At 40.0% G+C, this 13,189-nt stretch overlaps 2 protein-coding genes and 1 non-coding gene across 3 annotated transcripts in view; 1 reads left to right on the forward strand and 2 right to left on the reverse strand.

Moving 5' to 3' along the window:
• Nucleotides 1-925: 925 nt before the first annotated feature.
• Nucleotides 926-1,010, reverse strand: TRNAL-UAG (transfer RNA leucine (anticodon UAG)). Its single transcript has one exon. It is a non-coding gene; the product is annotated as a tRNA-Leu (tRNA).
• A 1,146-nt stretch (nt 1,011-2,156) lies between these two features.
• Nucleotides 2,157-4,471, reverse strand: TAF7 (TATA-box binding protein associated factor 7). Its single transcript, XM_077768797.1, has one exon. It carries the CDS (start codon nt 3,740-3,742, stop codon nt 2,693-2,695), a length of 1,050 nt encoding a protein of 349 aa, XP_077624923.1. The 5' UTR covers nt 3,743-4,471; the 3' UTR covers nt 2,157-2,692.
• Nucleotides 4,472-4,754: 283 nt separating this feature from the next.
• The window catches only part of LOC144235274 (protocadherin gamma-C4), a 176,380-nt gene continuing 167,945 nt past the window's right edge, over nt 4,755-13,189 (forward strand). The window contains exons 1-2 of the mRNA XM_077768812.1: nt 4,755-4,804; nt 7,883-7,968. Coding sequence (XP_077624938.1) covers nt 4,792-4,804; nt 7,883-7,968 — 99 coding nt within the window. The 5' untranslated portion in view covers nt 4,755-4,791. The remainder of the gene's footprint in view (nt 4,805-7,882; nt 7,969-13,189) is intronic.

Raw genomic sequence — 13,189 nt, forward strand, 5'->3', positions numbered from 1 at the left:
ATGGGTGATGGTGCCATTTATTTTCACTTAATCATAAAACAAGGAAGAGCAAGTTTTCAAGGAAAAGGAGGAAATGAGTTCTATTCTGGGACACTTGCAGTTGAATTGCCTGAGAAATACTGACAAGTGTTTCTAGTACACACCTACATATATGAAATCTGAAGCTCTTTTTAAAATTTTTTAATGTTTTATTTATTTCTAGGGGAGTGGGGAGAGAGAGAGAGGGAGAGAGAGAGAGGGGCAGCGTGAGCAGGGGAGGGTCAGAGAGAGAGGGAGTCACAGACTGAAACAGGCTCCAGGCTCTGAGCTGGCAGTCAGCACAGAGCCCGACGCGGGGCTCGAACCCACGAACCGCAAGATCATGACCTAAGCGAAAGTCGGGCGCTTAACCGACTAAGCCACCCAGGCGCCCCTGAAATCTGAAGCTCTTAAGAGATCAGAAATATGGATTTGAGAATCCGAATAGTGCTAGTAACTGAAATGGGAGTCAATCACTAGACCATTTTGTTACTGTATGCAACATCTCTCCTGCCTATTATTGATGGAATTCTGCCATCACTGGTGTCGAGACCTTTATAAGATTAAATTATTTTGATAAATGACCCACTGTAAAGGCAAGTATTGTGGGAGCTCTTCAGGTGTCAATGTTATAAGTGTAGCAAAATACCAAATGTACTAAAACAGAATTTATCTACCTACCATCCTAATATATTAAGAAAACTTGCTACTTATTTGCAAACATCAAGAAATAATCCAAAGTCTGATACTTGGGAGAAACCTTAAGCCTCTGTCTTCTGTAGTAAATTCTTTTGTTTTGTTTTATTTGTGAGAGAGACAGCGAGAGACAGCGTGAGCAGGGGTCAGAGAGAGAGGGAGATACAGAATCTGAAGCAAGCTCCAGGCTCTGAGCTAGCTGTCAGCACAGAGCCTGAAGCGGGGCTCGAACCCACGAACTGTCAGATCATGACCTGAGCCTAAGTCAGACGCTTAACCGACTGAGCCACCCAGGCGCCCCATCTGTAGTAAATCTTAAAAATTATGACAGTTTGGTAGAAAATGATCAGATAATGTGAAAGAGAAAATTAGTATTGTGAGATTTCCACCATCAGCATGTAGGATTTTAAACTTGCGAAGTCTGCAGAATTTTAACATTTCACCACTGATGTTTCCTGTCAAATACAAAATTAAATGGGCTTTAAATGTTTGCTTCATGAGGCCAATTTTCAAACGAACCTTTAGTCCCAACCTGTCAGAAGTGAATTGCATGCAACTATGCATTTTGTAAATTTTTTGTCAGTTTTCAGAATTAGCTCAAATTTAAGTCATTAGATTAGAATCTTAAGAACATGTGAAATTTAAGAATATGAAAATTACGTTCAAGAAATGTGAAATATCATAGTGATGACTTCCCTTATGAACAATTTTGATCAACTAACATGGACACATCACCTCAGTTCTGAGAATATTATTAAATGACTGCAGGATTAGAGTTGAAAATATTTAGAAATGCAATCAATTCAAACCCATGTGTTGAGTCAGTGAACAGTACTTGATATGATAGCCTTTGCTTTGTCTCTACTATTTTAACCAAGTGAGCGTAGTGCTTTAAAAGATAAAAATAGTAACTTTTACAGATAAAACTATAGAAAGTTTTATCCTAACAAAAGTTAGGATAGTTTAGGAAGTTTCTGTACCTTGTTTCATAACCTCCAAATGAAACAGGTGGCTTGGAAACTTAACATAAAGCAAAGATACCATTTCCCAATTTCTTTACCCCTGCTGTGATTTTTTTTTAATTTTTAAAGTTTTATTTATTTCTGAGACAGACAGAAGGACAGCGTGAGCAGGGGAGAGTCAGAGAGAGAGGGAGACACAGAATCCGAAATAGGCTCCAGGCTCTGAGCTAGCTGTTAGCACAGAGCCCGATGCGGGGCTCGAACCCACGAACCGTGAGATCATGACCTGAGCTGAAGTCGGATGCTTAACTGACTAAGCCACCCAGGCGCCCTGTCCCTGCTGTCATTTCTTAAAACCCAACACCTAACTGCCTCTTTTCCCTATAAAACAGGGTCAAATTGGTCAGTCATTAAATCCCACCAAGAAACCACCTCAAATGAGGATCTGATATCCACTACCCCAAAACAGCAAGACACGTATAAGGTGAAAATTAGTTGCTTTTATTTATTCTTAAAACAACTTTATGAAATGATTTGCAACTCTACATGGGGACAGATGCCTTCATTAGCTGGAAAACTATCTACCACTGCCTGCGAAAACATATGCACACTAGCTTTACTGCCTGCAGACCAGACTCTAGACATTAGTGATCTCAGATGGCACTGCAGAGAAGCAAGAGACACTTCGGGCAAATGAGAAACAGCAGCAAAGTCCTGCAGTCAAGGTGTGATTACTAAGGTTGAACTGTTCATTCCACTAATCCTACAATTTTCCTACAATCTTCCTACAATCATTTTTGAGTATACATTCCTACTTCCTAGAGAATAAACACCTAACAAAGTGGTTTTGACAAACGAGATAGCATTTCACATTTATGTTTGTAAGACAAATTCAGCAGTAGACAGTAAAGAAAATGGGAACTACTGTAAATTTAATCTAGTCCAAGTGATGAAGCCAAGATTATTCTTTCAATGCTGAGCAATCTAAGGAATGAAATTAAGTGTGAGAACTGTTCTCACTTCTCTAGGAGTGATTCTAGCTCTTCTTGCAAAGAGCTGAGCTGCTCCTTTTCTCGGTCTTCCTTTTGTTTGAGTTCATCGAGCACAGCCTGAAATCTATTCTTGAGAGCCAGGTTTTCGACTTTCATAATGAGATCCTCCTGTCGTTTTGCCCTGTCCTGGGTCTCTTGGAGTTTGCCTTTCATATTATCAATCTGTTTCTGAATTCCCATTACCAACTGATTGGTTCCCTCATTTTCTTGGTGCTGTTCATCTGATTCATTCAGCTTGTCCTGTAGCTGTCTTTCCAAATCTTCCTCAGTGTCAATGATGTTTATATCTTCTTCATCTTGATGCTGGGCCTCATCCTCATCTTCACTGCTGCTGCTGAGGTCATTGAATATCTCCCGAAGCTCATCGTGTTCTAATGAGTCATGGCCCTGCCTATGACCAGACATTCCTGGAGAAGAAATATCAAGGCCCTGATTTTCTGTTTCTTTTGTTTCATCTTCAGCAATTATTTCCCAACGAGTACTCACAGCTTCAGCATCTGTACTTAGCAACCGCTTCACTTCTTTCTCCACATCTGGAGATTCAATATACTTCTTCTTTGCTGTCTTCCGGAATCTTCTCTTTCTGACATTTTTTAGAGGCAGAGTAATTCCATGGTTCCATATAAACTTTTTCTCTTTGTCCTTATCCTTTTTCTTGCTTGCTTTGGGATCAGCAGTAGCAACTGGTTCCTCCACAGGAGGATAGAGATCACCATCGACTGTGGAGACAAGCATCTGACATATATCAGCTGTCTTGTAAAAAGTTTTCTTATCAATGGTTTTCAGGCTTTCCATAACACACGGCAGATCTACCAGTTTTGAGGCCAAAGGGACCCGGTCCACTCTGACGATTCCATGACGTCCATCAGGGTGTAACTCAATTGTCAGTCTGTCCTTCAGGTTGACATGACCAGACTGTACTGCCCGCCGCACAGTAGAGGCATATTCTGGAGGTAGCCGTAAGATAAACTGGCTCTCTAGTTCGTGAGGAGCATCATCTTTGCTCTTACTCATTTTTACTTCTTTGAGACTCACTTCTCTGACAATCACTTGTTGCACTAAATAGTTCCAACAGTTAGAAAGACCAGTTTGTTATGAGCTGAAATCCCAAGAACGAAGAGTTTTAAGCAGAACAGGTGCCAAGCGACTATTTTGTCTTAATGTTGAATCAAGGCCCAAGTCTATAAATTTGATGCAGCTAAACCCCAGGCGTTATGGACACTAATGTTAGGAAGGTGCATTTAAATCTATTAGCTGCAATGCAAGTTCCAACCTCCAGATGCCGCTGCCGGATAACGCAGAGGGAGCTAGCTAGCAGGAAAGCAAATGGCGGCTTCTGCGGAATGATTTTCGACACAGTAAGTAAGGCCCAGCAGACACTCCCAATCCACACTCTCCCGGAACAAAGATATTCAAAAAGCGGGGCGCAGTGAGCTCTCTTCGCCTTGGGTACTTACAATCCAGTGACGATTATAAACGCAGCTTCTCCGGACAGGAGCGAGCGGAAGAGGAAGCCACTCCGAGCAATACGGCCGGGCGCCGAGTCTCCTTCTTTATTCCTTTGTTCTGCCCGGCTTTTAGGAAAGCGATCCGCTACAGATTAGCGAAACGGCGGAGGACAGGCAGCACGAAATCTCCCCGAGAGCCGCAAGTAGGAGGGCCAGAGGCGGTAGCTCAGCAGGTCTCATTCCGATGCTGCAAACCTAGCGAAAAGGAAAGCGCTACGTCACCCCGCTGGGCGGGAGAAGCGGCTGTGAGTGACAGCACGACTCAAGCGGAAGTGCGCGCTGCCCCAGCGTGCGCAGGCGTAGCGGTGCAATTACGCTAGCCTGGGATTTGTCATCTCGCGAGAATTTGACCTAACGCGATGAAAACGATAATGCTTCATAGAGACCTATTGCTTTGAAAATATTTAGAGGCAAGGCTTGCTGGAAAGAGGTAGACCATATGTCCCGTTTTCCGCTCCGCTAAGCCGTGGGGCCGGATAGCTCCTAGACTTCTGAGTGATTACCGGAAATAGGGCGTCCGTGCGGAAAGCTTTTTTGCCTCTGGAAACGTCTCGGATGCTTCCCCACGGTATATACAATCTGAAGCAGATACAAGAAATTATAATTAGCCATACAGAGGATTGTTAAGTACCCAAATCAGTGGGGTGAGAAGGACAAGCTGACCACTATTTAATTCTAAGTATATATTTTATTGATTATGAAAATACCCTATGGGGACTCATGACTTAGGGACTGTGTTTTGAAGGACCTCAGGGGAACATGGGTGGTTCCTCTTTTTAATATATTTGACATAGATATAAATGGTAAACAAAAATAAGTGTATGGGGGGAACAGAGTTGTTTAGAACACAGTTGTCTGACAAATGGTCTGATTAAAGTAGAAGAAAATTGAAATATAATACTCCCTGTTACACATATCCCTGTATTTTATAAATTAGATTTTTTTTTTCATTCCACGTCCACGATTTTGAAACTTTTCTGCTCATCTTTTCTATGGGTAGTGAGGTATTCATTTGCATGTTTTGTAGTATTTAGACCTAAATAAGAGTTTCCACTTGTTCCTATTCATTTCCGTTTATTTTTTTTTAATAGGATCAGTTAGGTAAAGCATCAAGGTAATTAAAATTTAATTTCTGTCTTCCAGAATATGAACAACTATATCTAAATTTAAGAGAACTCACTTAAAATGTGATTAACACTTTTCCAAATTCGCATTATTTGTTTAGGCGCTTATTGTCTGTCTCGCTGCAGGTTGGAAGCTCTGTGATAATCTGGAGTTTTCAGTCTCCCATAGTCATCGTGTCCCAGTGCCTAGTTCAAAAACATGGGAGACACAAAATATTTGCTAATTGAGTGGAACAATTGGCCCATCTAGAAATAACATATAGTCTAATTCAGATAATTTATGAGAGAAAATATATTCCATGTCACCTTAAAATGAGAGCCAGCTTATATACATTTTCTCTCTAGTCAAGAACAGTGCCAATTATGAGTGGAAAGTTTTGCTAAAAGTATGTGTGAATGTGTCTTTGATTTAGGTAGACTCTGACACCTAATCATAGGAAGAAATTAAAATGACCTGGCACCAATTTGGGTTTGTTAAATTTGAAGGAGAAATTCGGTTCTTTCAGATAACTACATTAGTTCTCTTTGTTCTATGATGTGTTTAGGAATATTCACTGATTTAACTATAATTTCAGGATCATCTATTTCCTTTTTTCAATGGTGAACTTTTTTCAGTGTGTTTCTCCCTTAATTGTACCCGGTTTTACTTCATTTGTAGCTATAAGAGTTTTATCTGCTAGCTTCTGCATAGTACTTTATTTAAACATATAAAATGTAAGGACATGCCTATACATGAAAATAATCCAAATATTACTTTACATTTTAATTGCCTGAGTTTTATGATGCTCAAATATCTTTGTCACAGAAAGTTACTTAAGATAAATTCTATGTAATTCTGATTTTCCAAAATTATGATATATTTTAGTTAGTAAATCTTTATATGTAATACTGTCTGAGAAAATTAAAAGGATTAACTGAAGTTTCCCCTCAGGTATCTACCGCCTTCAACCCTGGAACATATTTTCTGCTTTTGAGTTTAACACATTTTATAAATGCTGATTTTTTAAGATAAAATTACATTGATCCTAAAACTAAGGGCTCTACCACATCACCCATTACTCTAATGTCTATGGCTAAATCCAGGTTTTTAAAAAGTCTATTAGACATACAGAAACAATCTAAATTGATGAACAAATTACACTTCTGTGGTTGTTGCATGGAATATCTGTGATACCAAAAGATTTGGGGAGAGCAATAAATTCCCCAGTGAAAGGCTTCCTTCCTTTAATAAAAGTAGTATCACAATCAGGCTAATGCTATACGTTTGACAATTCCCTTTAAAATTTTTAAAATGCTTTTATTTATTTTTGAGAGACGCAGAGAGACAGAGCACAAGTGGGAGAGGAGCAGAGAGAGAGGGAGACACAGAATCTGAAGTAAGCTCCAGGCTCTGAGCTTTCAGCACCTGACACAGGGCTCAAACTCAGGAATCATGAGATGATAACCTGAGCTGAAGTCAGACACTTAACCAATTGAGCCACCCAGGTGCCCCTGAAAATTCCCTTTAATAAACTTTCAAGTTCCTTACACTGTGGAGGTTAAAAATTATGAGTGATAAAAGAGGCCCTGCTTATATTTTGGAGATCAAAAATTACAGGGTAAGGAAAATTTAGACACCTCAGAAAAGTATACTTCTATACTGGTATATCATTTTATAAACAGTGAAAAACAGGTTAACAGGGGTGCCTGGCTGGCTCAGTCAGTAGAGCAGCGACTTTTGATCTTGGGGTTGTGAGTTTGAGTCCCACTTTGAGTGGGGAGATTTCTTAAAAATAAAATCCTAAAGGGGCTCCTGGCTGGTTCGGTCAGAGGAGCATCCAACTCTTTATCTTAGGGTTGTGAGTTTGAGCACTACATTGGGTGTAGAAATTACTTAAATAAATAAAACTTTAAAAAAATAAAATGAAATCTTAAAAAGTTTTAACTAAAATGTAGCAGTCTCCTGAATCAATTAGGATGTTTTCTATAGAAAAAAAGGCCAATCTAATTTACACTGATTTAAATAATTAGAAAAACTGTTATCTCAAAACCAGGTATTCTAGAGCAGCTCTGTCCAATAGAAATATAACGTGAGCCACAGATGAAAGCCACCTATGTGATAATAAATTATGTAGTGACCAGAGTAAAGTGGCAAAAAGAAATAAGGGAAATTAATTTCAATTTGATTTAGCTTAATTCAAATGATCATTTCCACATATAATCAATGTAATAATTAGTAATGATATATTTTACATTCTTACTTTGTACTAAATCTTCAAAACCTGGTTCATATTTTACACCATCAGCACATCTCAATATGGACTCACCATATTCAGATTCTCAGTGTAGCTCGTGTTACTCACCACTACTCGTGGTGTTATTCACCATGTGTAGCTGGTGGTTACTGTCATTGGACACTGCCAGTGCCATTCTTGACAGTATGGTTCCCTCTAGGCATGATAGAATCATAACCTGGTACATATTGTTTTTCTCTTCCTAATTTTGGAGAATTATAATTTATATTTTTTCTGTTATTCTTTCAGCTTTGTCCTTATCTTGTAAACATCTCAAGTTTCTGGTCACAAGAATTCTGCCAGCTGTAACCAGGGAACTTCCTTCCTTGTCCATGGTAAGTTCAGAGAGTGGCTCCCTCCAACCAAAGTTTTTCTTTCAATCTGATTGGACCAGTTTAGGCCATTTACCTATCCCTGGTTCAATAATAGTCACCAGGGGAATAGCCTGAGCCTGTGATTTTCAATATGGTGGGGAGGAGGTGACATTGGTAATGTCTGGTGACATTTTTGGTTGTTACAACTGTGGGGGTGAGGTCTACTGACATCTATTGTGTAGAGACCAGGGACCTTGCTAAATATCCTACTATGCAGAACAGCCCTCTTCCCTACAACAAAGAGTTATCTGGCTCAAAATACTACCATGGTTGAGTAAGCTAATTAAGTCTGTATTCCTAACTAAACACTGACAAGGGGAATGAGATTATCATTATTGGTTTAGATCTATCAGTACCTATGAATAGGTTTAACTTCCCATTCCAGAGGGTGGGCCTCTAAACTAAAAAAGGAAATGTTAGAAGAGAGCAAAGGGCATAGACAACTTTCTTAGTCCATTTGCACTACTGTAACAAAATACCATAAACTGAGTGACTTGTAAATAACAGGAATTTATTTATCAGTTCTAGGGGCTGAGAATCTGAGATAAAGGTGCCTCAGCAGATTTGGTGAGGGCAAGCTTCTGGGTTCATAAATGACAGTCATTTTTACTTTAACCTCACATGGTGGAAGGGGTGAGGGAGTTCTCTGTTGCATCTTTTACAATGCACTAATGCCATTCATGAGGACTGCACCCTTATGACCTAATCACCTCCCTAAAGCCCTACCTCCAAATAGCATTATACTGGGGATTAGGTTTCAACATGTGAATTTTGAGGGAACACAAATACCAGTCTATAGAAGCTACCAGTAATATCCATGAAATAGCTGATTTTTTGAGGGGTTATAATAGTATATATTGAATTACAAAAAATATTCAAGTGGACAATAGCACGTGAAAAGATGCCCAACATCACTAATTGTTAGGGAAATGCAAATCAAGACAATGAGATACCACCTTACATCCATTAGGATGGCTACTATCAGAAAAGCAAAATAACAAATGCTGGTAGGGATGTGAAATATTTGAAACCTTTGTGCATTGTTGGTAGGAATGTAAAATGGTATAGCCACTGTGGAAAACAGTGTAGAATTTCCTCAAAAAATTAAAAATAGGGGCACCTGAGTGGCTCAGTCAGTCAAGCATCTGATTCTTATTTCGGCTCAGGCCATGATCTTACTGTTTATGAGTTCAAGCCCCTAGTTGGGCTCTGTTCTAGCAATATGGAGACTGCTTGAGATTCTCTGTCTTTCTCTGCTCCTCCCCTGCTCACACATTCACTCTCTCTCTCTTTCTCAAAATAAATAAACACTTAAAAAAATTAGGGACGCCTGGGTGGGTCAGTCGGTTAAGCGTCCGACTTCGGCTCAGGTCATGATCTCACGGTTCATGGGTTCGAGCCCTGCATCGGGCTCTGTGCTGATGGCTAGCTCAGAACCTGGAGCCTGCTTTGGATTCTGTATCTCCCTCTCTCTCTCTGACCCCTGCCCCCTGTTCATGCTGCGTCTCTCTCTCTCTCTCTCTCTTTCTCTCTCAGAAATAAATAAAACATTAAAAAATAAAAAATAAATTAAAATAATTAAAAGTATGTAATCCAGCAATTCCACTTCTGGGTATATACCCAAAAGAATTGAAAGCAGGGTCTTAAAGAGACATTTGTAGGGATGCCTGCATGACTCAGTCGATTGAGCCTCCCACCTCAGCTCAGATCATGATCCCACAATTCATGAGTTCTAACCCGCATCAGCTTGCTGCTGTCAGCAAAGAGCCTGCTTCAGATCCTCTGTCCCCACCTCTCTATCCACCCCTCCCTTGCTCATGCTTTCTCTCAAAAATAAAAAAAGTACACCCATGTTCATAGCAACATAATTAATAGTAGCCAAAACTTAGAAGCAACCCAAGTCTCCATCAACAGATGAATGGATAAATAAAATGTGGTCTGTACATATAATGGAATATTATTCAGCCTTTAAAAGGAAGCAAATTTGGGGGTGCTTGGGTGACTCAGTCGCTTGATTTTAGCTCAGGTCATGATCTCATGGTTCATGAGATTGCTTACACTGCAGAACCTGCTTGGTATTCTCTTTCTCCCTCTCTCTCTCCTCTTCCTTCTCTCCCTCTTTTTCTCTCTCTCAAAATAAATAAATAAACTTTAAAAAAAATAGAAGGAAATTTTTACATATGCTACAACACAGATGAACTTTGAGGATATTATTCTTTGTAAAATAAATCAGTATAAAAAGATAAATACGGGTTGATTCCACTTATATGAGTTATTTAGAGTAGCGAAAATCATAGAAAATAGATGATGTTTTCCAGGGGCTGGAGAGAGGGGAGAATGAAGAATTAATAGGTAATGGATATGGGTTTGAGTTTTAAAAGATGAAAATGTTCTGGAGATGGATGGTAGTAATTGTTGTATAACATTGTGAATATATTTAATACCACTGAACTGCGTACTTAAAACAGTTAAGACATTAAAGTTTATGTTACGTGTATATTACCACAAAAATAAAGAATAAAGTATATATGTATTTACAAAGTGTGGACAGTCATCAAATATAATAATCACCTAAATACTGGTGATTTAAATTTTTTATCAGTATTTTCTACCTTTGTATAGTAAAATAATTTTTTATCTTGTAGAATATACAGTGAGAATGACTTTTGTAATGAAAAGTTATTTTTACAATGGCTAATTTCTTGAACAAAAATTTTTTTAAGGAAAAGAAGCTTCAGTGGTGTATCATCTTCAAAAGGAAATATCAAGCGGAAAAATTCTTTTTTTAAAAAAATGTTTTATTTATTTCTGAGAGAGAGAGACAGCGTGAGCAGGGGAGGGTCAGAAAGAGAGGGAGATACAGAATCCGAAACAGGCTCCAGGCTCTGAGCTAGTCGTCAGCACAGAGCCCGACACGGGGCTCGAACCCATGAAGCATGTGATCATGACCTGAGCCGAAGTCGGACGCTTCACCGATTGAGCCATCCAGGTGCCCGTCAAGAGGGAAAATTCTGTAGGAATTCTTTTAAGTCGATTTGAATTTTAATAAATTAAAGCACTTGGTTTAAATTTTGCAAAAAGGCTATTTTCTTATGCTTTGTCAAAAAGAAATAATGACTTGCAGCCTCTGCCTAAAATAAGTCCTGGAAATAAAGCAAATACAGTTGCCTGACTTTGAGAAATAACATGAGGTAGATATTATACCAGGCCTCTGGGTGCCGCTGTCTGCCAGTCCATGGCTAGAGTGAAACAAAGCAATACATTGGCACTCTGACCCAGCGATCGCTGCTGACACTTGTGAGATATATCTGGAGTGGACTCCATATGCCTTCTCTTCCACCATCATTTCTAAATATCTGCATCAGGAACATCAGGATGTTTAATGACCAAGAGTGAGGCGCTGCCTTTTCTTTCCAACTTACCTTTGTAACCCGGGAGCAACCATGGCAAGTTGTATTAAGATCGGAGAAGCAGCATTGAGAAGAGATAAGAAGTCCCGCACAGGAAAGGCACACCGTGCAAAGTAAGCAGTTTCCCTTACTGATGTCTTTGTTCAGCCTATTGAAGTATACATCAGATGTGCTGCGAGATTCTAGAAGAAAAGGCCAGTGGTTTAAAAGTGAGGAATCTGGGCAAAGATGGGACCAGAACTACGGGTAAGTGCTGGGAAGCCTCTTTACTGCCAGAGAAGGGAACAGGGAAGAACTGGAGAATGACATGCTAGATCTAGCAGATAATGCTAAAGAAAGTCTTTAGCCCCTTGAATCTGAAACCCTCACTGGAAATCTATTGAATGCTTTCATATGAATTTATTCATCCTGGATATAAATAATTTATGGCTTTTAATTTTTGTTTAGAAAATTATGGAAAACATCTTAAAAGGAGCATAGCTCATTCTTAACCCTGATATGTTCGGATCCTGCAAGTAGTTTTTTATGACTTTTTCACATGAATTTTAACAGCCATTTCCCCAGTCCCCACAAGTAAAAGAGATGACTAAGGCAAGAATAGACCAGAGGAGCAGAGCTGCCACCACTTAGTGGTGAGCAGGGGTAGGAACAGCTCATGGCAAGATGAGGGAGTTGGATGCTAATGCCAGTCCTTCCATACTGAACCACAAGAAGTATAGCAGAGTCTGCCTGCAGGAGTGCCTCCCCTCTACGAGATGTTTAGCATTCTTCGGGGGGTCCCCACTGACATGGATGACACTGTTAAGGTCAAGATCCGCTATACTTACTACACAGTCTCACACAGCATACAGCATATCTACCATCCAAAAATGACATCTTTGATTTTGGAGTACAAGAGATGCATCATGGAGTAGAAGAGAAGATTGGAGGCAGTTTCAGGGCCCATTTCAGGATCCTGATTGAAATGGAAGTTGAGAACTACAGTGCTGTGCAGGTGATTTTCAGCTGGGTATCTAGTCCTATTAAAGGCTAGAACTGTGATTGTCCAAGCTAAAACAATGGAGAGGTGAAAGATCTAGAAAATAATAACATACAGTCAAACAATTCACCTCTAAGAGTTACAGTGTAATTCTGTGTAACCTATAGGCAGATGTAATTCTAAACTGGCAGCAGACTGTGAAATACAGTGTCACTACCAGACCCACCAAGGACAAGCTGTCCCTCTCCTCCAGCATAAGCATCACCCTGCATCAGTACCACCAACAAAAGATGCTGTTTTCCAGCAGGCCTCTTTCTGTGGTCCAGAGGAATGGGAACACTTTCTATAAGCCTCCATTGCACACTTTAGTGCTTCTTACCCAGATGTGGGGCCCTATGTAACTATTTCGTCCTGACCAACAACCTGGCACTGTGTGCACGGTCATCCAGTATGTCAGTAAGTTCATGCATGATGTCACTAAGTGCATGATGTTCACTGCAGACTCCTTGTGATGGTGGACTACCGCAACAAAAATACACAGGCAATGCTGTGGCAGGAGCTGTAGCCAGAAGTCATGACCTCTTTAATGTGGCACCATGCACAGTGCAGCTGGCTACCTGGTCACTAAGGTGACCAAATGGAGAGCTTTGCCTGACTGTCCTATCACATGCTTCAGACCAGCTAATATGACTCTTCAATATGCCCTTGGGGCACGTGAGTGAGATTAGCACCATGGCACTGTTGGCAACAGAGATGCTGCTCTACAGGGGTTGCTGGTCACTGCACACAGTAC

The sequence above is a fragment of the Crocuta crocuta genome, unplaced genomic scaffold, assembly GCF_008692635.1.
Source record: "Crocuta crocuta isolate KB4526 unplaced genomic scaffold, BGI_CrCroc_1.0 scaffold64, whole genome shotgun sequence".
Classification (NCBI taxonomy): Eukaryota; Metazoa; Chordata; class Mammalia; order Carnivora; family Hyaenidae; genus Crocuta; species Crocuta crocuta.